This window comes from Cyprinus carpio, chromosome B18, assembly GCF_018340385.1.
Source record: "Cyprinus carpio isolate SPL01 chromosome B18, ASM1834038v1, whole genome shotgun sequence".
Lineage (NCBI taxonomy): Eukaryota > Metazoa > Chordata > Actinopteri > Cypriniformes > Cyprinidae > Cyprinus > Cyprinus carpio.
This window is the reverse complement of record NC_056614.1, coordinates 23,343,896-23,369,690: the sequence shown is the minus strand read 5'-3', so window position 1 is coordinate 23,369,690 and position 25,795 is coordinate 23,343,896. Positions and strand designations below refer to the sequence as shown.

At 33.0% G+C, this 25,795-nt stretch overlaps 1 protein-coding gene across 1 annotated transcript in view; it reads right to left on the bottom strand.

The window, feature by feature from the left end:
- Window positions 1–25,148, bottom strand: part of LOC109109422 (kielin cysteine rich BMP regulator) — a 37,471-nt gene extending 12,323 nt beyond the window's left edge. Inside the window, exons 1-26 of the mRNA XM_042743618.1 lie at window positions 24,882–25,148; window positions 24,648–24,789; window positions 21,384–21,940; window positions 20,483–20,548; window positions 18,617–18,785; window positions 16,420–16,496; window positions 16,103–16,199; window positions 14,940–15,022; window positions 13,685–13,804; window positions 12,799–12,892; window positions 12,602–12,684; window positions 12,427–12,520; window positions 12,065–12,147; window positions 11,155–11,229; window positions 10,974–11,084; window positions 10,719–10,818; window positions 10,502–10,587; window positions 9,895–9,991; window positions 8,724–8,882; window positions 7,308–7,414; window positions 6,789–6,882; window positions 3,206–3,352; window positions 2,853–3,026; window positions 1,955–2,037; window positions 1,324–1,417; window positions 1,026–1,208 (exon numbers count right to left, since the gene is read on the bottom strand). Coding sequence (XP_042599552.1) covers window positions 1,026–1,208; window positions 1,324–1,417; window positions 1,955–2,037; window positions 2,853–3,026; window positions 3,206–3,352; window positions 6,789–6,882; window positions 7,308–7,414; window positions 8,724–8,882; window positions 9,895–9,991; window positions 10,502–10,587; window positions 10,719–10,818; window positions 10,974–11,084; window positions 11,155–11,229; window positions 12,065–12,147; window positions 12,427–12,520; window positions 12,602–12,684; window positions 12,799–12,892; window positions 13,685–13,804; window positions 14,940–15,022; window positions 16,103–16,199; window positions 16,420–16,496; window positions 18,617–18,785; window positions 20,483–20,548; window positions 21,384–21,940; window positions 24,648–24,753 — 3,139 coding nt within the window. The 5' untranslated portion in view covers window positions 24,754–24,789; window positions 24,882–25,148. The remainder of the gene's footprint in view (window positions 1–1,025; window positions 1,209–1,323; window positions 1,418–1,954; window positions 2,038–2,852; window positions 3,027–3,205; window positions 3,353–6,788; window positions 6,883–7,307; window positions 7,415–8,723; window positions 8,883–9,894; window positions 9,992–10,501; window positions 10,588–10,718; window positions 10,819–10,973; window positions 11,085–11,154; window positions 11,230–12,064; window positions 12,148–12,426; window positions 12,521–12,601; window positions 12,685–12,798; window positions 12,893–13,684; window positions 13,805–14,939; window positions 15,023–16,102; window positions 16,200–16,419; window positions 16,497–18,616; window positions 18,786–20,482; window positions 20,549–21,383; window positions 21,941–24,647; window positions 24,790–24,881) is intronic.
- Window positions 25,149–25,795: the final 647 nt, after the last annotated feature.

Sequence of the window (25,795 nt, the reverse complement as noted above, 5' to 3'; positions counted from 1 at the left end):
CACAAATAAAATATATATGACCCTGGACCACAAAATCAGTCATAAGTACTGTAGCACAGGTATATTTGTAGTAATAACCAACAACACATTGTATGAGTCAAAATTATTGATTTTTCTTTTATGCCAAAAATCATTAGGATATTAAGTAAAGATCATGTTCTATCAAGATATTTTGTAAATTTCCTACCGTAAATATATCAAAACTTAATGTTTTAATAAGTAATATGCATTGCTAAGGACTTCATTTGGACAAATTTAAAGGAGATTTTCTGAATATTTTTATTAAGTTTTCAAAATTTTTTTTTTTTTTTTTTTTCTCAAATAGTTGTATCTCAGCCAAGTATTGTCCTATCCTAACAAACCAAACATAAATTGAAAGCTTGTTTATTCAGATGATGTATAAATCAAAATGCATATACATTTCAAAAACGTTGAGACTTGGTTTTGTGGTTCAGGGTCACATATTGCTTAAATTATTACTGCCTTGGGTCAATTTGGAATAAATTAAAAATTCTTAGAAACTTGATGAGTTTCCTACTTGAATTGAAAAAATAGAATATTGATTAATTTGTTAAGAAAAAAAAAAAAAAAAAAAATATATATATATATATATATATATAATATATATATATATATATATATATATATTCCACATTTTCAGAGAGTGTAAGTAATGTTTAATTAACCAAGAAAAAATGTGACTGGGACAAGAATTTACATTTGATTTAAAAAATAACAACAACAATTTTGCCTCCTCATTTTAGAACAGAACAACATCGCACACCACTATAACTGTACATACAGTACATTTATATATACACACACACACAATTTGATTTAAAAAATAACAAAAACAAATTTGTTATATTCCAGTCCTTAGTGTCACATGATCCTATAGAAATCATTCTAACATGCTGATACTCATTTATGCATATATAAATATAAATACTGCTCTCTACATTTCTTGATGAAATCTTATTTAAGCTTTCACATGCTCTTTGTGATGTTTATATGAAATGTCTCACCATCACATGTGCGACAGCAGTCTTGAATTACAGGGTGAGAGCAGACAGCAGAGGGGCAGGGCCTGCGATGGCAGCTCACCTCCCCATTGGTGCAGGAGCATGACTGACAGCTGTCAGAGGGATGATGGAACTGCTGCAAGTGACTGTAACGCTGTCCTTCAAAAAAGCATTCAGCAGGGGCTTCTGTAAGAAATTAGATTTGACATCTAAATACACTCATTGTGTAAATTGTCATTGTGTAAAAATAGACATGAATTGTTAGACATGAATTGCTGCATTAAAAGAGCAGCAGTGTGACCTGGACACTGGGGGCAGCACTCTCCTGATGGAGTGGACGCATCAGCACAATTCGACACCTGACATTGCTTCTTCAGACACTGGACGTTACCATTCTACAGACAAACACACAGACACATGACTAAGTCGCAAGTATGACTCTGATGTGTGTGTGTGTGGATGCACACTACCGTTCAAAGGTCAGGGTCAGTGTGTTTTTTCTTTGAAAGAAATTAATACTTTTATTCATGAGGGATTCATTGAATTGATCAAAAGTGACAGAACAGACATTTATAATGAGATTTTATTTCATATAAACTATTTATTAACTATTTATCTAACTTTCTATTCATTAAAGAATCCTGAAAATAAAATGTATGAATTTTTCCACAAAAACAAAAAGCAGCACAACTGTTTTCAACACTGATGAGAAGTTCATATAATATGTTTCTTGAGCAGGCTATCAGCAATTGGAATGATTTCTGAAGTATCATCACTGAGGACTATTGATGCTGAAAATTCAGTTTTGCATCACAGGAATAAATTGGATTTTAAATACAAACTGTACTGTATTTAAAAAAAAAAAAAAAAAAAAAAAATAATTCTCACGACCCCAAATGTTTGAACTTAAGTGATGATAAAGAAACACTTACTTTACAATGGCATGTCCTGCATTTGTCTACTGGATGAGGAAATTCCACTCCATTTGGATACTCATTACCTGCATAACTACATCCTGAAGGAAAGGGAGAGCTTTTTAAGTGACTGGTTTGCATATACTCATAGGAAAGAGTTTCGTCAACTGTTTCTTCTAAACAGGAATGACATTACATGGAGAGTAATTTGACGTACACAAAATTCGTCTGACCAACAGATTTTGCATACGTCTCTAACTGAGCTCAGATTTACCAAGACAGTCTCCAATCTTTCAATAAGAACTCCAGGATTTCTCTTCAGATTTGCTCAAGACCAACTGATCTGAGATTTCCACATTCTTTTAGCTAAGCACTACTATTTATGTCCATTTGTCTTTATTTATATGTATTTACTCTCCGAATGTTTAAATTCCCATTGACTTCCATTGTAGGGACAAAAAAATACAATTGAAGTCAATAGGAACCGAAACAGTTTGGTTACCAACATTCGTCAGAATAGCTTCACTGTTTCACTGAAGAGGGAAAATAATACAAGTTTGGAATGCCATAAAAGTGAGTAAATGATTACAGAATTACATTTTTGAGTGTACTATCCCTTTAACAGGGTTTTAAGTCACCTGACGTAACAAAAATTTTAAACAAAAAACAAAATATGGGGCATATGTGCCCCTGATAAATTACTATTCTATTAAACATTTTGTTTTATTTTTTTTTGTAGATGTTGGTGGGTGTTTTTGTTGTTTTTATTTTTATGATTTGTTGAATTTTTAAGGATGTCCAGTTGTTAATGTTGTAAGTGTGTTTAGAAAATCTTAAAGGTCAAACCTGAAAAAAGGGGAAAAAAAGATAAAAAAGGTTATTTTCTAAATCTAAATTTAATGCTTATGACTCTCACCATTGCAGTTGTTTTGGCAGCATGTCCCCGACCGGGGATAGTTACAATTTGGCCTCGAACACTCACGATTCCCACAGTTCACATGTCCGTCTTGGCAAACACAATCCTCACAGGGATTCAAGGGATTTGAAAATGTTTCTCCATTAGTAAAAATGCGGTTACCATATTCACAGTCTTGGAAAGGATGAAAAGATAAGAAGAGGTCATAACTGTTAGTGTGCACAACTTAAGATGAATCAGTGGATAGTATGTGAAACGTTTTTATACCTATTTTTTGTCAGATCTGAAAATAGGATTTTTGTGTCTCTTTTTACCCGTCTTTAAAATTTTATTTATTTTAACTTTTTGTTTTTATTTGGTTGGGGGTTTGTGTTTGTTGCAGTCCGGCACCGGGTTAAGCCTCCTACACGTCACCTGTCCACCCTCACAAGAACATGTTTGGTCAATGTCAATCCATGTGGCTCCTTCTTGATACTTAGCACCATTCCAAGTACATCCTGCTGTACATACATGGACACAGAATGCTATAAGCACATATACTGTTCAAAAGCTTGGAGCCGGTAATATTTTTTATGTCTTTAGGGCTGTCATGATATCAGATTTTTCACCACACAATTACCATGGCCAAAAGAATGAACAATAACGATATATTATAATATCTACAGAAATCTTGAAAAAAAAAATAATTATAATAAATAATATAAATTACATACTGGGTAATTATTATATTTTTATATAAATAATATACTAATTATTTACCTTTCTTCTGTGAACAGATTCAGGATGTGGTAGGTGTACATGTATATAGAGAGAGAGTTTTTACACACAGTTTTAAGTTAGTGGGTGAAGGTGTTATGTGTGTAGTTTAACTGGTTAATTTTTTCCTTTTTGTAAGGATTCATCTGCCCTGCAAGGGTTAGAAGCGTTTTGTTTTGTGTGTTTCTGTCGTCTTATGAGCAGATCCCCTTACATCTGTGGAGCGTACAGCGGTCCAGTTGTGCTCCCCTTTGTTTTGGTTTATTTTCACCTGACTATTTTCCTCCCCTCTTTATGTTGTTTTTGCTTTGAAGTTAATTCCCCTATTGAACCCCATCCTGAATAGGGCATCAGCCATCACCTTTTCTTTGCCTCGAACATTTCTAATGTCGAGGTTGCACGGCTGCAAACACAAGCTCCAGTCCATAAGATGCAATTACCCACATCAACTTCGGTCAGACATCTTGGTGTAATCTTGGATGACCAGCTGACCTTCAAAGACCACATTGCAAAGACTGCTCGATCTTGCAGGTTTGCATTGAAACAACATCAGAAAGATCAGGCCCTTTCTAGCGGAGCATGCTGCACAACTTCTTGTCCAGCACCTTGTCGTTTCTAGGCTGGGACTGCGCTGCAATGCGCTTCTGGCTGGACTTCCATCAAGCACAATTTAACCTCTACAAATGATTCAGAACATTCTTCAACGAGCCCAAAAGAACCCATGTTACACCTCACTTTATCTCCTTGCACAGGCTACCGGTCGTGTCTCGCATCAAGTTCAAGACACTGATGCTTGCATATAGAAAAGCCACAGGTTCAGCACCCCCCTACTTCCTCGTCACTACTACAAATCTGTACCGTTGTTTTACTGTTCCTTGAATTACCTTCATTTTATGTTGACTTTGAGTTGATGTGAGACAACTCATTTTTGGTTTTAAGGGTGTCATATGTATCTTTTTTGTGTTTTTTTAAGTGTTTTTTTCATTTTCCGGGGTGCGTTTGAGATGGGTGCGACAGTCCGGCACCGGGTTAAGCCTCCTACACGCCACCTGATTCACTCCACCCTCACAAGAACATGTTTGGTCAACGTCAATCCATGTGGCTCCTTCTTGATACTGAGCACCATTCCAAGTACATCCTGCTGTACATACATGGACACAGAATGCGATAAGCACATATACACTACTGTTCAAAAGCTTGGAGCCGGTAATATTTTTTATGTCTTTAGGGCTGTCATGATATCATTCACCACACAATTACCATGGCCAAAAGAATGAACAATAACGATATATCTACAGAAATCTTGAAAAAAATTATATTTTTTATATAAATAATATACATGTACATAGACAGAGAGTTTTTACACACAGTTTTACCTTTCTTCTGTGAACAGATGTTCTTATCACAGAATGAGTCTGAAATTATATTATTTTATAGAATTCTATACATTGACAAGGGCTATGTCAATTGGCATTACAATATGAATATATATTATCCTTATGAAAGATACCAGAGATGGCTTAAAGAACCCAGATAAACCATATACTGTAAATCAGTCAAAACACTTCTTTCTGTATTTTATTTGTGTATTGTGATCATAATCCTCTTACCATTTTGAAATCAATGCGCATCTTTAATCAGCATCTTATGCACTGAAGCTTGTGTTTGCAGCTGTGCAACCTCGACATTAGACATGTTCGAGGCAAAGACAAGGTGGTGGCTGATGCCCTATTCAGGATAGGGTAGGTGAAGAGGTAGGTATACCAAAAAAAAAAAAGGTACGATTTGTCTATAGAATATTTTTCTATGGTGATGGTTAGTGTGTGAAGGTGTTATGTGTGTAGTTTAACTGGTTAATTTTTTCCTTTTTGTAAGGATTCATCTGCCCTGCAAGGGTTAGAAGATTTTTTGTTTGGGGTGTGTTTCTGTCGTCTTATGAGCAGATCCCCTTACATCTGTGGAGCGCACAGCGGTCCAGTTGTGCTCCCCTTTGTTTTGGTTTTATTTTCACCTGACTATTTTCCTCCCCTCTTTATGTTGTTTTTGCTTTGAAGTTAATTCCCCTATTGAACCCCATCCTGAATAGGGCATCAGCCACCACCTTGTCTTTGCCTCGAACATGTCTAATGTCGAGGTTGCACGGCTGCAAACACAAGCTCCAGTCCATAAGATGCAATTACCCCATCAACTTCGGTCAGACATCTTGGTGTAATCTTTGATGACCAGCTGACCTTCAAAGACCACATTGCAAAGACTGCTCGATCTTGCAGGTTTGCATTGAACAACATCAGAAAGATCAGGCCCTTTCTAGCGGAGCATGCTGCACAACTTCTTGTCCAGGACCTTGTCGTTTCTAGGCTGGACTGCTGCAATGCTCTTCTGGCTGGACTTCCATCAAGCACAATTTAACCTCTACAAATGATTCAGAACATTCTTCAACGAGCCCAAAAGAACCCATGTTACACCTCACTTTATCTCCTTGCACAGGCTACTGGTTGCGGCTCGCATCAAGTTCAAGACACTGATGCTTGCATATAGAAAAGCCACAGGTTCAGCACCCGCCTACTTCCTCTCACTACTACAAATCTACATCCCCTCCAGAAGTCTGAGATCCGCTAGTGAGCGACGCCTCGTGGTACCACCACAGAGAGGCTCAAAATCACTTTCCAGAACATTCTCGTTCACCATTCCTGGCTGGTGGAATGATCTTCCCACCCCTATCCGGAATGCGGAATCCCTGACAATTCTCAAGTGACAGCTGAAAACTCATGTCTTCTACACTACTTGACCTCACCCTAAATTAAAGAAAAAAAAAAGAAAAAAAAACTTTGTCTTTCTCTTTATTTATTCCTTCCCTTACTATCTTGTACTTATTTGAACAATGCCTGAAACTTGGTATTACGAGCACTTCCTGTGTTTGTTTGCCTCTTTAAGAAGAATCACTTTATGTATCCCCCAATTGTAAGGTGCTTTGGATAAATGCGTCTGCAAAATGACTAAATGTAAATGTGAACCGAGCCCTTTTGTGTTAATATATGACCGTAACAGTATCTCCATTAGTAATGATGTGGTTATCATCATATTCACAGTCTTGAAAAGGAAGAAAACAACAAGAGGAAACTAACTGTTAGTGTGCACAACTAAGATCAAGTTATCTGAGATTAGTGAGTGAAAGTGTACCTGGACACCGTGGACAGCACTCTCCAGGAGGAGTGTATGCATCAGCACACCTCGCTGCCGAACATGATGCTACAATACATCTTGTCTGACCATCCTACACACACACACACACACACACACACACACACACACACACACACACACACACACACACACACACACACACACACACACACACACACACACACACACACACACACACACACACACACACACACACACACACAAATATTAACTAATATTAAAAAGTTTTTACTGTATTTTTAATTAAATAATTTAAATTCAGCCTTGGTGAGTGTAAGAGACTTCATTAAAAAAATGTTAAATTCATAATCAGTATCCAAACTTTGAAAAGGAACTGTAATGAACAGCATATTTTTTCCAAAATGTTAAACATTTAATAAACATTGGAACATTAAATATTTGGCTCATACTTGCTCATTCAAACACTGAACTCCATTCAAGTCTGGTATTAAACATTCATAAAATGTCAAATTTAGGATTTCCAATTGCATGTACCTGACAGATGCACGTGGTACAGGCATCATCCGGGTCCTTGAACGTTTCGCCGTTTTCATAAAAGCGCTGCTTGTACTGGCACTGCCCACTGGAGTCACCACGACAATCTACAGCAAAAGACTGTGTTGATTAGTGTGACATTTATGAATATAGATTATCCTGTGAATAATAGATAGATTAAAGAACACAGATAAACCATATACTGTTGCAATCTTGTGTTAATTCTCTTCACATTTCATCAGTCACACTTCACATTTAAACACTAACAATCAGTGCTTAAATAGGGAAAATAAAACTGTGTTGTGGGATCGTTTTAGTTACAAACTTTTTGTGAATTTGAATTAATGGTTTTTGAAGTCCATTTCAAACTTGCAGAATTTCAAGGTAATTTTGTATAGCAGCCAAATTTAATTTATATTCTGCTAAGCCGGATACGGTGGTCTTGGGTGAGGTTTATTCTTGAGGTTCAATTGCTCACACAGCTTTTGGCTTAACCCTCTGGGGTCCAAGGTGATTTTGGGGCCCTTGAAATGTTTTGACATGCCCTAACATTTCTGCTGAAAACGTGTAATTTTTTTTGTATTCAGCAAAAACTGTTCTACAATAATATCTAAGCAAGGTTGATCTACATGTTTAAATTTTTTAGAAAAAAAAGCATGTTTAGTAAGTTTTGGGGGGGTGTAGCTAAAATAAGGACATAAAACTAATACTGAATAGTTCTGAATAAGACTTTTGAGTAATCAGTCTTGTAGCGTTTGTTAAAATAACTTGAAGTCACTATTGTGATTTAGCCTGTGATTACAAGTGTGTCGAAATGGCATCAGTAGTAGATATTTTTTGGATATTTTTTGTACACAAAAGATCAGTTATTGCAAATGGCAAATTGTTATAAATAGCTAGGCATAGCAATTTAAAACAAACCCTGTGTAATGTCCTGAAAGGCAGCCTTATTGAGTTATTTTATCAATGCCCTACCACTAGTGTGGTAGAAGAAGTGGCTGATCCTGCAAACACCATTAGGTTAAAAGAAGTGGCCCTAAAAGAAAAACAAATAGATTTAGAAACTGCAAAACTAGAGTTACGAAAACGTAAATTCAATCATCAGTTTGCTTTAAAACAGATGGAGTTAGAAATGAGCATCAAGGCTGCTGCCCCTGCTCCTAGTAAACTGGATGATGCCTGAAACCGAAAGGGTTGGTCCATCCTTTCTGTGAAAAGGAAGTTATTTTTGTCATTTCAAAAGGGTTGGCTTTAAAGTGGCCCGAAAATATTTGGTCATTGCTACTACAATGTGTGATTACTGGTAAGGCACAAAATGCGTATGCACCATCTATAGAGCAGTCTGCAGAATATAAGATAATCAGAGCTGCTACTGTACATTAAAAGCTTATGAATTTCACATTTTCTTTCTCTTACCTGAGGGATTTGAGATGGGTGCGGGGGTCTGTCTGTGACAGTCCGGCACCGGGTTAAGCCTCCTACACGTCACCTGTCCACCCTCACAAGAACATGTTTGGTCAATGTCAATCCATGTGGCTCCTTCTTGATACTGAGCACCATTCCAAGTACATCCTGCTGTACATACATGGACACAGAATGCTATAAGCACATATACACTACTGTTCAAAAGCTTGGAGCCGGTAATATTTTTTATGTCTTTAGGGCTGTCATGATATCAGTTTTTTCACCACACAATTACCATGGCCAAAAGAATGAACAATAACGATATATTATTAAAAATAACAAAAATGTTATATTAAATAATATAAATTATATGTATTGTTTATATAAATATATATAATTTATAAATCTAAATTATATTAATAATGTATAAAGTATATATATACAGTATATATATATATATATAATATATATATTAAATAATATAAATTATATGTATTGTTTATATAAATATATATAATTATATATATATATAGTATTTGAACTTCTGTGAACTGATGTGTTTTTATCACAGAATGGGGCAGAAATTTAATTATTTTATAGAAGTCTATTCAGTGATAAAGACTGTCGGTAAGAATTACATTATAAATATACATTATGCTTATGAATAATACCAGAGATGAATTTAAGAACACAGATAAACCATATACTGCATAAAGGCTGCATTAATTTGATTAATAATACAGTAAAACCAGTAATATTGTGAAATATTATTACATTAAAAACTTTTGATTTTAATATATGTTAAAATATAATTTATTCCTGTGATGCAAAGCTGACTTTTCAGCATCATTACTCCAGTCTTCAGTGTCACATGATCCTTCAGAAATCAATCTAATATGCTGATTTGATATCATCCAGTCATTTTATTTATCCAGTCATAATATTTTTGTAGAAACTGTCATACATTATACAGGATTCTTTGATGAATAGAAGGATCAAAAGAAGAGCATTTATTTGAAACAAATCTTTTGTAACAATGTAAATGTCTTTACTGTCACTTTAAAACATTTTAAAGGATTAATTTATTTTAAAGAATAAATAAATTATTGACCCCAAACATTTGAATGGTACTGTATGAGAGAATGTGTTTCATGTTAAAGTCAGTGGCAGCCGAATGTCTTACCGCTGCACGTTGGACAGCAGGTGTTAGGAGCAGCTGGAGTGGGAACTGCACAGTTCAAACTTGGGCATCTTTCCTGATGACATCTCACATTACCATTCTAACAAAAAAAAACAAAAAAAAAACAATATAATGTTACACAAGAATCAATGACTAAAGTGAAGTCAAACCTAGCATGACCAGCTTTTATGTGTCAAGTTTGAATATGCACATATGCAGAAGAGTTTCAAGAGATTCAACTTTTTGTCATCTTCCTGAAATGAAGCCAATACAAGACTTCATAAAAATACACAGTGCATGAGTCATATGGAATTGTCCTTGTTGGACAATTGTTTTTTGCCCAGCTCATGTCATATTTGTCAATTTTAGCAAATAATGCTATTTTATTTTAAGTCAGCATTTTATTTTATGCAAAATAAAACAAATATTGAAACATTTTATTTATTAATTAAAACATGTCAACTTTATCTTTAATTAAATTGAAAAAAATATATTGTTGAAATCACTGACAAAATCAAAAAACAACCATTTTCCTTCCGTAATTTCATTGACTATCCTTGCTTGAAACTGAATTGACAGTAGCTCTTTTCAGTGTGTGTCTGTGTTTCACCTTGCATAAACACTGGATGCATGGACCTCCACCGGGAGGCCTGAACTCTTTTCCATTTTCATAAACCCTTCCTTCATATTCACAAGCTGCAACACAGTAAAAACACATCAGTATTTGTGTCTTAAATCCAGGTAAACTCTGTGTCTTTTTTAATTATGTTGCATGTTAGAGAAAGAAAGATATGTCTTAAAAAAAAGATGTTTGCATGCTTATTTACTGTTACAAGTCGGACAGCATTGGTCATGTGGTTTTGTTGGGTGCGAGCAACTTGCAGAGGGACATGAAGATATTGCAGATTCACACGACACTTGTCCACCCTGCATCATAAGATATACCCATACATACACAAACAAATACATTCACATGATCATATATATATATATATATATATATATATATAATATATATATAATATATATATATATATATATATATATATATATATATAGTAAACACTTTAGTAAACACTCACCGAGCACTGACATCTTAAGCATGGATCCTGTCTGGACACAAAGATTTGACCGTCTATGTATGCCTCGCCCTCATGAGTGCATTCCTCACATCTGAACATCAACACACAGAACTGATTAATGAAGGTCAAATAAAGAGTGTTTGCAAAAAAGTTTGATGAAATGATAATGTGGTGAGCATTATTCTGGTGTTCTGATTGGTTTATTATGGGGGGTAGTTGGTGGGGGAGGGTACTGAGCACAATTAATATTTCCATTCTGAAAAGAAAAAAAAAGTTTGTTAAAAACTTTTTCTATAATGTAATTATTTTTCATTTTAGAAAACCATTTCATCCAAATCAATTAGGATTTTTAAATTAAATTAAATTAAATTAAATTAAATTAAATTAAATTAAATTAAATTAAATTAAATTAAATTAAATTAAATTAAATTAAATTAAATTAAATTAAATTAAAAGCAGATTCTAAACAAAAATGGAAACACTTAAAAACTTAAAATAAAATAAAAACAAATAAAAAAATTACATATCAATGACAGTGAAGCAGCAGATTACAAACAAAAATGCAAGTTTTGAAAACAATGAAAATAAAATTAATAAATACTTTAAAATTAATTAAAAAGATAATTTACATATCAGTTACAAAGATAAAAAAAGGATTTTTTTTTTTTATTTTAATTTTTGTATTTTTTTTTTAAAATTTTATATTTTTATAAGTGTGGAAGTATATAAACAAAAATATAAGTACTGAAATATTTAAAAAGTACATATCAATGACAGTGAAGCAGATTCCACACAAAAAATAAAAAATATTTTAAATAAAAATACATGTACAAAAATTACATGCTGTAATGTCTGTGAAGACATAACAAAAATGCAAGTTTTGAAAATCATGAACAAAACAAAATTCATAAATAATTTCAATTAATTAATAAAGAAATGTACATATCAATAAACAGTGAAGCAGTTTCTAAACAAAAATATAAGTATTGAAAAACATTTGTATACTGAATAAAATAAAATACGATAAAACAAAAAGTAAGTAGAATTTATGAACAAACAAAAGTTGCAAAGCAGATTCTTACGCAACTTACCTCACATATACACGTGGGATCACATGTGCGTCCTGACGGCAGAGTCATCCCGTTCGGGATGTCTACTCCATTCAAACTGCAACCTGTGAGAAATAAATGTATCAAACTAATTTGAAGTATAAATAGCCATTTACTAGACACTTCTTTCCAAAGAAATATATTTCTAGCCTTTCTATAAATGTTTGTTGTTATAACTTGTTGAGCTATAATGGCATTGTTGAAACAATTTTTTCTTGGAATAACATCCAGTATGTATCAAAAAAGTAAACTGACAGAATTTTGATTACATGTTTTCAACTGCTCTTTGCTTTTTAAATGTTTTAAACATTTTTAATGTATCATATTTAAAAGGATGGACACACCGTCACAGACAGGACAGCAGGATCCAGGAGGAGGAGAGGCTGGGTTTTTACAGCGGATATTACATCGCTCACTCTCACACTGAACCAGACCCTCCTTTAGAGAGAGAAAGAGATTATATTGATAGAATAAAACACTGATGGGCCAAAAACAGCTGGGTAACAGGTGAAGCCCCACCGTGCATGTACAGGTCGTGCAGGGGTCATTAGTAAGCTTCCACTGAGAGCCGTGTTGGTGCCGCACATTGTCCTGGACACAACCTTCATATCAAGGGAAAAATCTTTTGATAAGTATGAGCTTCTAAAGACAATCTTAACTTAAGTCACGTCATTAAAATTGATAAAAAATGTAGAAAAACTCCAAAACACACTTACTTCGACACCTGGGACAGCACTGCCCACCTACAGTCTCCACCAAATTACAGCCAATTTCAGGACACGTCTCAGTGTTACAGACTATATTCCCTGACTATAAGAAACACACACACACACACACACACACACACACACACACAAACAAACAAACACAACCTACTTAATTAGTGCTGATTATAAAAGTGAAAATTTCAATAACTTACTATTTAACTTTAAACTTATCTTTTTGTATGTGGGCAACAATGAGGGTAAAGCATTGCAAGTACATGAAATACTTAACATAAAATAAAACATTGTAAAAGAATAAAAAAATAGACATATTGCCTTGGCAACTAACTAAAGTATACTATATATATATATATATATATATATATATATATATATATATATATATATATATATATATATATATATATATAATTTGTATTTCAATTTTAGCTTTAACATATAACATAATGTAATTTGTATTTATTTAATATGTATTTATTTAATTTTTTAGTAATTATTTTTTTAGTATGTATACATACACACACACACATATATATGTGTATATAATAAAAATAATAAATAAAAAACAATAATATGACTATTAATATGTTTATAATATGTATTTATGTACATTTGTGTGTTTGTGTGTGTGTATACACATATATAAGAGTTTAAAATGAAGCAGAAAAATTTCTCAGTTCAAAAGTTCGTAATACTAAATAATTAGTACTAATACTAAATACTAAATAACTCATACCAGTGCTCTTGTAATATAAAATATACATTTGCTGTTAATAATAGTTACAATATTCTAAATGTACAATGTTCAACTGTAACCTCACGTTGACTCATCCCAACACGGACAAAACAGAGAAGCACACTGGCATCTCAGCCTTACATTGCACACACAGCGTTTGCAGGGGTCATGGGAGGGTTGAACAGAGACGCCGTCTAGAATAACCTGCCCCTCAAAGTTGCAGCGGGGACACTGGATGGGTTCACATGACACCTGACCATTCTGCAAATGAATATGTGCAATCCAGGTTAACATGGTAAAGGTTGTTTGGCCAAGCAATTTGCAGACATGTTTAAAATTTAGCTCGTATTCATTTTAGTTGAATAGTTTAGTAATTTATTTTGTACAGTAAAGAGCATGCCATTATTATTTTAGTATCATTAATATACTCATATATTTTTTGTTAATATTTTGAATTAGGTTTTATTGTTAGATTCTCTGTTTTCACTTTAGATTTAGTTAAAGGTTTAATATTGTGATGTAATTGGTTCATATTATATTATATTATATTATATTATATTATTTTGTTTTATAATATAATATAATATAATATAATATAATATAATATAATATAATATAATATAATATAATATAATATAAATATAATATATGAATATATTTTATATTTTTATTGTAATATTTTGTCATTTTTAGTTAAACTGCTGCTTCTGCAAACAGCTGAAAAAAAAAGTTTTTTATATTTAATATTAACATTTATTTTATTTCACGTAATATTTTTTATGGTTTTCATTTTAGTTATGAGCTCCATGCTCTCCTTTAAAATAAAATCCCTGATTTGTCAATATGACTTTTTTTTTTTTTTTTTTTTTTTTGGATTTTGTCTAAATGTTCAATAAATTTTTCTATTTAAAAACTATTGACTATTATTTCATGTCAGGTTTTGCAGGGTAAAGTCAATTCAAATACATCAATTAACATAATTATTTTACTTAAACACTTAATATACATTGACATTCTTTGTCCCAGAACATCTGCAAAATATACATTAATCATTGAAATGTCTTTTGCCATTTCTGTTTGACCTCATTTAACCTTTGCACTAAAAAGTTTAACAAAGTATTTCAAGATCTGTATGCTTGAGTTTATGCTGGGGTCATCTTTAAATATATACTGAAATACATGAACAGTAATATGAGATTACTTAGCCCTTTTATCATCTTTTTCTTGGGTGGTTTTTAAAGGTTTTGTGGTACAGTTCTTTTTGTTTTAATTTTAATTTTAATTTCAACCCCACAAGGAGAACACACACACACACACACACACACACACACACACACACACACACACACACACACACACACACACACACACACACACACACACACAGTAGACTCACAGAGCAGCTGCACTTGAGGCAAGGGTTTGATCTCGACACAAACTGCTTCCCGTCCTCATAGATTTCACCCTCATGTTCACATCCTAAAGATTTAAATGGAAGAAAACGGAAGAAAAACACCTTTTTGAAGGGGGGGTCATGACGCACAGCAGCCATATGTATAATACTAGAGCACAAATGCAACATGGAACAAGTGACAAAAAAAAATAAATAAATAAATAAATAAAAATGTATTGTTCTGTGACCTCTTCACTCCTGCTCATTACTGTTTATTGGTGCTGTTGTTTTGTTTTGTATTGTGTTGGTTTTATTTATATTTTTAAAACTCATCTCTTGTTATAAAAAATCAATCATTTGTGATAAATAATTTTCTGAAATAAATAGTATGTGACTACAGTCATGTCTTTCAGTGGTGACGTAACATTTCTGCAATTTTATGTATAATAATTTGCAAAAGCAAACAATTCAAAATATATCAGACAACAACAAAAATAAATACAAAAATATGGATTTTTTTATGTATTTTAGAATGCTTAAATATATATCATAAATTTGTGAGGAGAAGTTGAAACATAAAGAAAAATGGACTTGAAACTGAACTGAAAATGAGTCCCAATGGACCTCTGCTGGATATATGTGGTCATTGAACTTTCTTTCTTAAACTATAATACCTAAAGATTTTCTATTAACCTGGAGATGGCAGTATTCTATCCCTAACACATGGGCCAATATCCAAAAACCTTTTATATTTCATTAAGGTCATAATTTAAGGGATAAAAAAAAAAAAATTCATAAGCCAATTTATGGCAGAGCTGAGCAGTTGTTCAGTAAATAGGTAAAAAACTACCAAATATCCACACAAACACATCATAAATGTATAGCTGAGAAGTAAATTAAAAAATATATATAGTTTGTCATTAAAAAAAAAATATTATATTTCCTTATGCAATCGCTCTGCAAAACCTTAGGGTCTGTCTGACCCCAAGGGACTTTAACATCGCTCTAATCAAGGGACGATTAAAGGTTAAATATATTTCAAATATATAAATATATTCATATATTAAAATATATTTTTATAAATATATTGCCTCAAAAATCATGCCCAGTTTGATATATACATTCATTGGTGTAGGTATGTGGGAGTAGAGATGGATTGTGGGTACTTGTTTGGCAGGCAGGGCAGCATGTTGTCTGAGGAGTGGGTGGTTGCTGACAGGACTGTGATGGACATGGATTCACATTACACTCTACTCTGCCATGCTAGAAAATAAACACACACAAACAAAACTATGTCACAGTTGCACAAGACATGCCAGCAGGAGAGAAGGACACGAGTGAAGATCATACATTTACATTTATGCATTTAGCAGACGCTTTTATCCAATGCGACTTACAGTGCATTCAGGCTATACATTTTTTTTTTTTTTTTTTTTTTTTTGCATGGCTGCTGCCATAAAAGCAAATCTTTTAGATTTCATACTTCACATGTACAGCGGTTGCAGTCGTCTGGGCTGAAGACATCCCCATTGCTATAGATATTGCCATGAAAGCTGCATTCTGCAATCAGAGACATAGACAAGTTGTATTGCACTGGAACAAAACCCCTATAGACACAATCTGAGATAAGCATTTCAGATGAACCAAAGCAGGTAAAAGTGTGTGTGTGTGTGTGTGTGTTTGTGTGTCTGCAAGCGTACTTCCTACCAGCATCAGATCCAATCTTATCTGCAATATGAACTATAAAGATGTCTGAGAGAATTCATGAGTTCAGACTGTACTAGATATCTGATGTCTGAAAATGAGTTGTTAACAGCTATTCAATGCATTCTCACGTAATGTGGGGTCAATAGGGTCGGTGGGATTCTGAAATTCATGCTTCTTTCAATATATGTATGTATGTATATATATATATATATATATATATAAATTATATATGTGTGTGTGTGTGTGTGTGTGTGTGTGTATTTTATAATATACTATATATATATATATGTGTGTGGTGTGTGTGTGTGTGTGCGCATGCGCGGTTTTTGTGACATATCAGGACACAACTTTGTGTAATGACATGGGAATGACACAGGTATTACAAGGAGAGGGTGACTTATGAGGACATAACCCATGTCCCCATTTTTCAAAACTCTTATAAACCATACAAAATGAGTTTTTTTTGAGAAAGTAAAAATGCACAAAGTTTCCAGTAAGGGGTAGGGTTAGGTGTAGGGTTGGTGTAGGGCAATAGTACATACAGTTTGTAAAGTATAAAAACCATTATGCCTATGGAATGTCCCCACAATTCATAAAAACAAACATGTGTGTGTGTGTGTGTGTGTGTGTGTGTGTGTGTGTGTGTACCAGGAATAGGACTGAAGAATCAGAGTGCGATTCAAACACGGAATACTTTAATAAACAACTCAGGAACCAGCAGACTACTTTTTGATTACATTTAAATTACTGTTGACAAAACTTACAACTTTGATTTAAACAGGATCTTTTTGTACAATATTCATATATATATGTATTTATATATATATATTATATATATATATATTATCTATATTATATATATACATATATATCTATATATATATATATCTATATATATATTAGTATATATATAACTATATATAATATATATATATATCCATATATATAGATATATATAGACATATCCTCTATTACATATATATATACATATATCTATATGTCTCTATATAGTCTATATATATATATATATATATATATATATATATATATATAAATCTAATTTTAAACGGTATATAAACATAACTAAGGATTGTTTCAAACAAAGACAAATGTAAAAAAAAATGTAATATTCTATTCATTAAATGAGCATGATAGAGACATTGATTATGAAACTGTTTGATGCTTCAGCACTGCTGCCATAAAAGCAAAATAAACTATATATTATTAATTGTAAACTGCTGTGAAATTAATAAACAAATAAATGAATGAATACATTTAACAGTTGTTCACAATGTATTTAAAAATATGTGTAACATTAAGTAAGATCACAATTTCAGTAAACAAGATGAAGAAAAGTAAGAGAGAGATTGTAGTATAAGACTGATATAAATAGCTATCTTCTGTTTGGAATCTGTAATCCACTCCATCTAAACATTCACATCTCATTAGACATACAGGAAGAATGGAAAAGATAAAGAAAGCGAGAGAGGGGAAATAACTTTTTATTGCATTTACAGGTCTGTTTCACCGTGACGAGGCATTTGTACATAGCAAGTGTGACAAGTACACACACGCACACATTAAATCATCACACCTTTCTGTGTCAAAAAAGACTCATTTTACTGAATACCTCAAACTATCCAAACAACAGACCATAAAAACAAAATAGAATATGTTTATTTTATGTTTTTATACCAAGGGGTGCACCAGTGCAAATCCATTTGAAACCACTTGGCATCACTCCATCATTACAGATTTTACTTTAGGGAAAACCAGTCTCTATGAAGAATAAATACATTTGTGTAATGCGGTTCATTATTTTCATTTGTGGCGTGCATGTAAATTCCTCTGATCTATGGTTTGATGATTGGCTTGCTGATTAAAGCTTAGATGGTTAATGAGTATGTATGTTGTAATTAATTATTGTGTGTTGTGATTCCTCATGCTGATGTAATGGATGTTAGATTACTCACCATTGAAGCGGTCGCACTGAACTTTCCCATGGGTGCAGTAACAGACGGTGTTGCTGTCAGGAGACCAGCGGGATCCCTCATCCATGTCACGTCCCTCCCACTCGCACTTCCGTTTCGAGCAATAATAAGTTTTTTGGTGGTAGTCTATTGTCTGCTGGGGGGTGTTGTTCTATATATATAGAGAGTTTTTTTAAAGTGTGTTATAATAATTTGCTTGTATACTTATCCAGCATGACACCCTTAAAAAAAAGCGTTACAAAATATATATTGAATCAGCTTTTATTTTTTCATTTTTATTTTTAGTAATTTTTTTATGAGCTTTTTGCATTTGTATTAAATTAAAAACAAATATCTCAACAAAGTGTTAATTTATTTTATTCCAGTTTTAATTTCAGTTAGTAATTTTAGACTTAATCTTAAACTCATAAACATCTCTGTTTGTCATCTTATATCTATCTGTCTATCTATCTATCTATCTATCTATCTATCTATCTATCTATCTATCTATCTATCTATCTATCTATCTATCTATCTATCTATCTATCTATCTATCTATCTATATATATAGTATGTGTGTGTATGTATATATATATATATATATATATATATATATAAACTAATTCGATTAGTTTTCATCTAATATTTGTATTTTGTAATTGTATTTTATTTTTTTGCTTTATTTCAGTTGTTTATATTTTTTAAAACAGTTTTAGTTTAAGTTAACAATAATATATTTGATACAGTATGTACTGTTGTCATTTTTTATTCGTTTTTTTAATATTTATAGATTATATTTTATTTTGGGTTCAGCTTAATTTTAATTTAATTTTTAGTTTATTTTAAGTTAGAAATTTGTCAAATCAATAATTAAATATTTTCAAAACAATAATTAAATATTTTTTTAATTGAAATTTGTAATCTAACATTCACATTTTGTTTTATTTCAGCTTTTATATCAATTAATACTTTTAGTTAATGATAACAACAGCACATGTATACTATTATGGTAAATAATTACCATATTCATTTACCATGACATGTACTCCAAGGTAATTCAGTACTGTATACCACATGACTATCATTGTACATTTCCCTTATACAAACCCTGGTATGAAAAAACATTGATAGTACCACAGTACTTTCTAGTCCAAGTGCAGACACCAGCATGCCTATTGGCGTTATTTTTCTAATTTTCCTGTGTATTTGTCATGTCTTGAGTGTTTTTGATGTTATTCAGGTTGTCCTCCAGTTGGCCAAGACGAATGTTTGATTCAATGGGGTATCTTGCAGCTGATACTATGCCATCCCCACGGTCTCCCTGATCTATCTTGATTTATATGTTGTTTTTTTTTGAGGGGGGATTGTTGGGAGGGATTTTTTTTGGAGGGGGTGTGTGTAATAACCACAAACACACATATGCATGTAAACACACAGGTCATAAAAGATGAATGCATTGTGCCAGGCTCAAAAAAAAAACATGTTTTTTTTTTAAACCTAAATATTTTGGACAAATTTCAACATCAGTACATCAGTATTTGATCTATAATGCTGAAGCATATATTCACCATGAGTATTGGGGGGCAAAAAAAGTTAATAAGGTTCCCAGAAAACAATCATAAATATCCCTTATAAAATAATACTACACCTCAAAAATGTACTAGCTGACATTAACCTATAGCCAAAAAAGAAAACATAACAGATGAAAATATTTATTATAACTGATTAATAAAACTTTTTTGTTGGTAATTTTTTTACAGAAGGAGGTGTTTTATATATTTTTTTTGCTCTGTTGTGTGTGTGTGTGTGTTTTCATGTGCATGCGTAGTTCAGATGTTTAAATGGTTTTATTGTTTTCATGCCTGTTACATTGTCACAGAACCACGGACGACTCTCATATGCCCTGGTGGAGAGTTCAGCCGTCTGCCAACCACCCTGAAACAATGAGAAAACACATACAGTCATTTCTGTGGCCATGAACACAATGAACTCTGTAACCATGGAAACCCATTGCAAAGTCATGACAGTAACGTCGTAAAACAAATGAGCAATGACAACACCAGAACAATCACCTCTGTAGAATGCTTTAAAGGCACAGTGCACTCAAAAATTAATATTTTGTCATAATTTACTGACTATTGTTTTACTCTAAACCTGTTGAAAACAAAACAAAAATAAGATATTTTGAAGAATGCTGGTAACCAAACAGTTTTTTTTTTCTTCCATAGATGCTGTAAATACACCATCTGGTCCCAAAATGGATATTTCCCCAACATTTCCACAAAGCTGTTCACTTTGTTTCAAACATGATACTATACTGCATATCTCTTGGTAACTCTTGGTAGCTGAGAGCAAAACAACAGAGCAAAACAAGATACAATTCTAATTTTAACATTATTTATTCTTTAGACATTATTCTTTAAATAAAATAAGTCTAATTGAGCCTCATTAAGAGCCCCATATCTTTGGAATGAATGATATAGGGCTTTGAAAATGACAATTTCAGAAGAAAAGTTCATTATAATCTAAAATCATATTGCAATATCTTTAATACTTCTTCAGTTATAGGCACGCAAACTTTGGAATAAGAATATTTATGGCACTCAGACAGGTATGTTCAATGCAGTTGCTTTGACACAAGGAAATGAGGCACGTTTCTAGTTTCAAAATCGCATTGGGATCAGTTGATTAGAAGTTAAAAATGGCTGATTTTTAGGTGTCCAGATACACTAGCATGTAGGTACATATTTGTTTGTGTCAGTAAACTCACAGTGAATTTGCTGGTCTTTTTTCCTGCAGTGCTGGAGAAGGTAACCTGCAGATCACGTGGGAAGTCCAGAGTCAGGATTCGTCCCCCTTCTTTCAGTTTGAGCACCACGGCATCCTGGCAGTCCACATACAGCACCATCTGCCTGGGCTCCACACTCAGAGCCATCCTCACCCAACCTCTGCTCGTAAAGGGACTCCCGCCGGGCAACCTTAGCACCGCAGGCCGCAGGCCGTGCGCTGACCTGAACTCCAGCTGCAGCCAGTCTGCTTTTGTGTTGGAGACGAGCTCCAGCAGGGGGCGATCGCCATTCTTCAGGAAGGTAGAGGAGGTGAAGGAGATGAGTGTGGCCTCCGAGCCTTTATTCTGACGGCCCACCATGTGAAAACCCAGGACGCCCTGTGAGCTGTTGAAGAGGTAGTCCAAAAATGTGTGGGGTAGTTTGAGATGAGGCGTGTTGGAACGGAAACGCCAGGCCGGCGTCTTTGGGTCATGACCTTTGACCTTAGTCACCCCGCGGGTAAAGCGAGTGACGTTAAGAGCCTCCAAGAGGTTGATTACTAATAGAAGAAACATGCAGAATGACATCAGTGACATTAACAAGCCACAGGCTGTATGCCTGGTAATCATTCAGTACCGTGGTATATATCAAGTGCTCTGGTATTACAATAGTATAATAGAATAATAGTAATAGTAACTGTACCAGGAAAAAGGTTTTTAATTAATTCTTTTCATGTTTTTGAAAGAATTCTCTTATCTTTACCAAGGATGTATTTATTTGATCAAAAAAATAGTGAAAACTGTAATATCGTGAAATATTATTACAATTTAAATTTTAATTTATTCCTGTGATACAAAGCTAAATTACACCAGTTTTCAGTGTCATATGATCCTTCAGAAATCATTCTAATATGCTGTTTTGCTGCTTGAGACACATTTCTCATTATTATCATTGTTGAACATAGTTGTGCTACTTAATATTTTTGTGAAATACACGATACATTTTTTTCAGGAATAAAAAGCTCAAAAGAACAGCTCATTTAAAATAGAAATGTTTTGTAACATTATAAATGTCTTTACCGTCACTTTTGATCAATTTAATGCATCAATTAAACACAAAGAATGATTGCTGAAAGATCGCGTGATACAGAAAACTGTAATTTGACTGCTGAAAATCCCACTTTACATCAAAGGAATAAATTACATTTTAATATATATTCAAATAGCAAACCATTATTGTAATTCATAATAATATTTCAAAATGTTACTGTTTTATTGTATCGAATAAATGCAGCCTTGGTGAGCATAATAGATTTCTTTCCAAAATATTAAAGCAATCTAGCAGTGAATCTGCTATCGTACAGATGAAATGGTACAAAATGTAAAGGTTTTTGACAGTTTATAAGCATGCAAGTAGTAATATGTGAGGGGAAAACTTCTGTAGATCAATGATGGTGAGTGAACAAAATGCTCTTAATGACTTAAAGAATTTTCTTCTCAGATCTTTATTGTTCCAAAGCTTTGTGAGGACAATGCAGCTCTACACATGCACAAACACACACTCTTTATCTATATCTCAGGTATTTCTGTAAAAAATCAGACTGAATTGATAAGAGACAGGAACTTAAAAGACTAGACAGAGACATAAAGACAAGATAGAAAACAAAGGTTATGCGGAAGGGAAGGATGGTCCTTTGAAAAAAAAAAAAAGCTGGCAAGCAGAAATGTACCTGCACTGGGCAAATCAAAAACTGTCAGATAAATAGAGGCAAACAGAGACATTGACAACAGAGAGAGAAGTTGTTTGTGCATGTTTTTACTTAGCTATGGTTTAAGTACAGCACTGTCTGTCTGAATCTAAAATCAAAATCTCTCTTTGGGAACATCCTTAAAGTCAAAATAATTTAGAAATTGAGCACATTTTTGATGCAAAAGATTAGGGCTAGAGAGTAAATAATTATAAAAATGTAGCATTTATTTATTATTCTAATTCAAAATATGTTTATTGAGGGGTAAAGTTAGTTTGTGATAATGATAATGATAAATGCGGATATAATTTTTTTGTTGTTTTTATTATATTGCAATTTGGTTTAATTCATAATTAATTAATTTTATGGGTGGGATTAGTTTGTAATCATAATTATTTAATTAATTAATAATTTGAGCATTTTAAGATATAAATCTAATGCAAAAAAAAAGTTTTTTAGGGATGGGATTAGTTTTTAATAATCATAAAAAGCTTTAAACAATAGAAGTCAATAGGATGTTCTAAATTAGATGCTTCTTACTAGCTATATTTTAGGGACAAATTGTTAAAAAGTTATACAAATAAAAAATCTTCATTCACTTACTGAATGTAAATATTTATGGTATGAGTTCAGGAATAGGCTATTTATAAGAGTCATATTTATATATGTTTACACTAGGTGCCGTCATCACGTTCTTTTCTTTTTCCCTTAAAATAAATAAACAAACAAACAAACTTAAGCTTTTGTGCAGTTCACTAAACAGTCCTGGGGCCCGTTTCAGAAAGGAGGTTAAGTGAAAACTCTGAGTATGTTAACCTGAAATGAGGAAACTGCTACTTTTACATGGTAAATAGAATATATCACGATTTTCCCTAAGTGTAAATAGCATCTAGAGCTATTTGCACTTAGTCTACTGTAAATAGGATCTATTGTTAAGAAAAAAGGCTATGTTAATTTCACTCAGTGTAAATAGCCGCTGCCGTATTTTCTTATTCTATTGGCAGATCATTTGTAAAATAAGAAAAATGCAATTTAATTATTATTATTATTATTTATTTATTTATTTTTTGCCCGTGAGATACCATGAAAATGAATAGCCTATTAATTCAATAAGCTACCGTTCTGCCAGTTTTCACCTGTGATATTATAACAGTGATAAGAATTAAACTTGTAATGAGTCTGAAGTAGAATTGACTGAACTTAAACAATTCAGCAGTTCTGAACCCGAAAACTCGAGTTTCCCATCTCAGAGTAAGTCAGCTCAGAGTTCAAGTTTTAACTCAGAGTTGGTTGAACCTTCTTACTGGAACGTGCCCCTGGTGTGACTAGTTAGTGATTTTTAAAAGTGTAAATATCCCATGTAGTCTCGAAAAATTATGAATAAATAAATATTAATACTTTTTATTTATTTAGTGTGTTTCTTTTGGAATGTCTAATTCAGCGAAGCAGAGATAGAATGTAGCGGCGGCACAGATCAATGTAACAATGTATCATGTGTTTGATTGACAGCTGCTCTCACCGGTCTCGGTCTCGGTCGCGTCCCGATGAGTTTGAACACAGTCACAAACATTCCAGAGAACAAGCAAACTCAGGAAAACACCTCCAACTAAAGCCTTCAGCTCCATTCTCACCAGCCAGCCCAATTTAGTCCTGCCTCAAATCTTCAGAAGGAAAAATAACCTTTTCATTATTCAGAGAAAACTTGAAGAAGAAAATGATTTTAAATTCATTAAAAGAAAAAGAAAATCAATACATGAAGCGAGATCTCGGATGAAGAGCTGGATGAGTCCTCTGGTCTGGTCTCGTATGACAGCGACCCTCAGACATGAAACATCTGGACTTGTTTTCGTTTGTTTGGCTGGAGGGTTCGAGGTTTCCTGTCGCCTCCAAACAAAAAAAAAACAAGGCAAAGTTTCGTTCTTTTCAGTCCTCTGCGAGTGAAATGAACGCTGTAAATGTGACAGTCGGAGGAGACTGCAGCTCTCTCCTGTGATCGGTGCTTCTCTGATCCTCCTCCTCTGCAGCCAATAGAAAAAAATAGACTTTCGACTTTCAGCTAAACATTTCCGGTTTTCTAGGCTGCTAGAACGCCTTAAATCCTTAACTTTTAGTGAAAAACAAAACAGTTTAATTAAAACATAATGTCTACTAAAAGGTTATACAAACATTATGGAATGCTAAACAGATCATGTGCATTCAAAAACGATTAAATACGAATTATGATAATATATGATATCATACAGGTAATAAAAATGAGAATATATGTGAAGTAATATACATTTTAACTTCTAAATTAATAATAATCTATACCCTTACAGTATTTTCTAGTAGTTTTAATACCATGGTATTTATGAAAGTACCATAGTATGTACAAAAAAATGGTATTCAAAGGCAAAGGAGCCAAAAACAAACAAACAAAAATATATAAGTGAACAATCTTTCTATGCCGTGAAATCCTGATTGTATATGAGTTGATCGGTCAGTTAAAGGAATAGTTTCTTCAGGACTCATATGTGCCGTAAGCAATTGAAGATAAAATCAGCTCAGTGATGGATTTGTTTCTTACAAACACATATTTTCACCTCCCAAGATGTTAACTGATGGACTGTAGTCTGTGGATTATTGTGATGTTTTTATCAGCTGTTTGGACTCTCATTTTGACGGCAC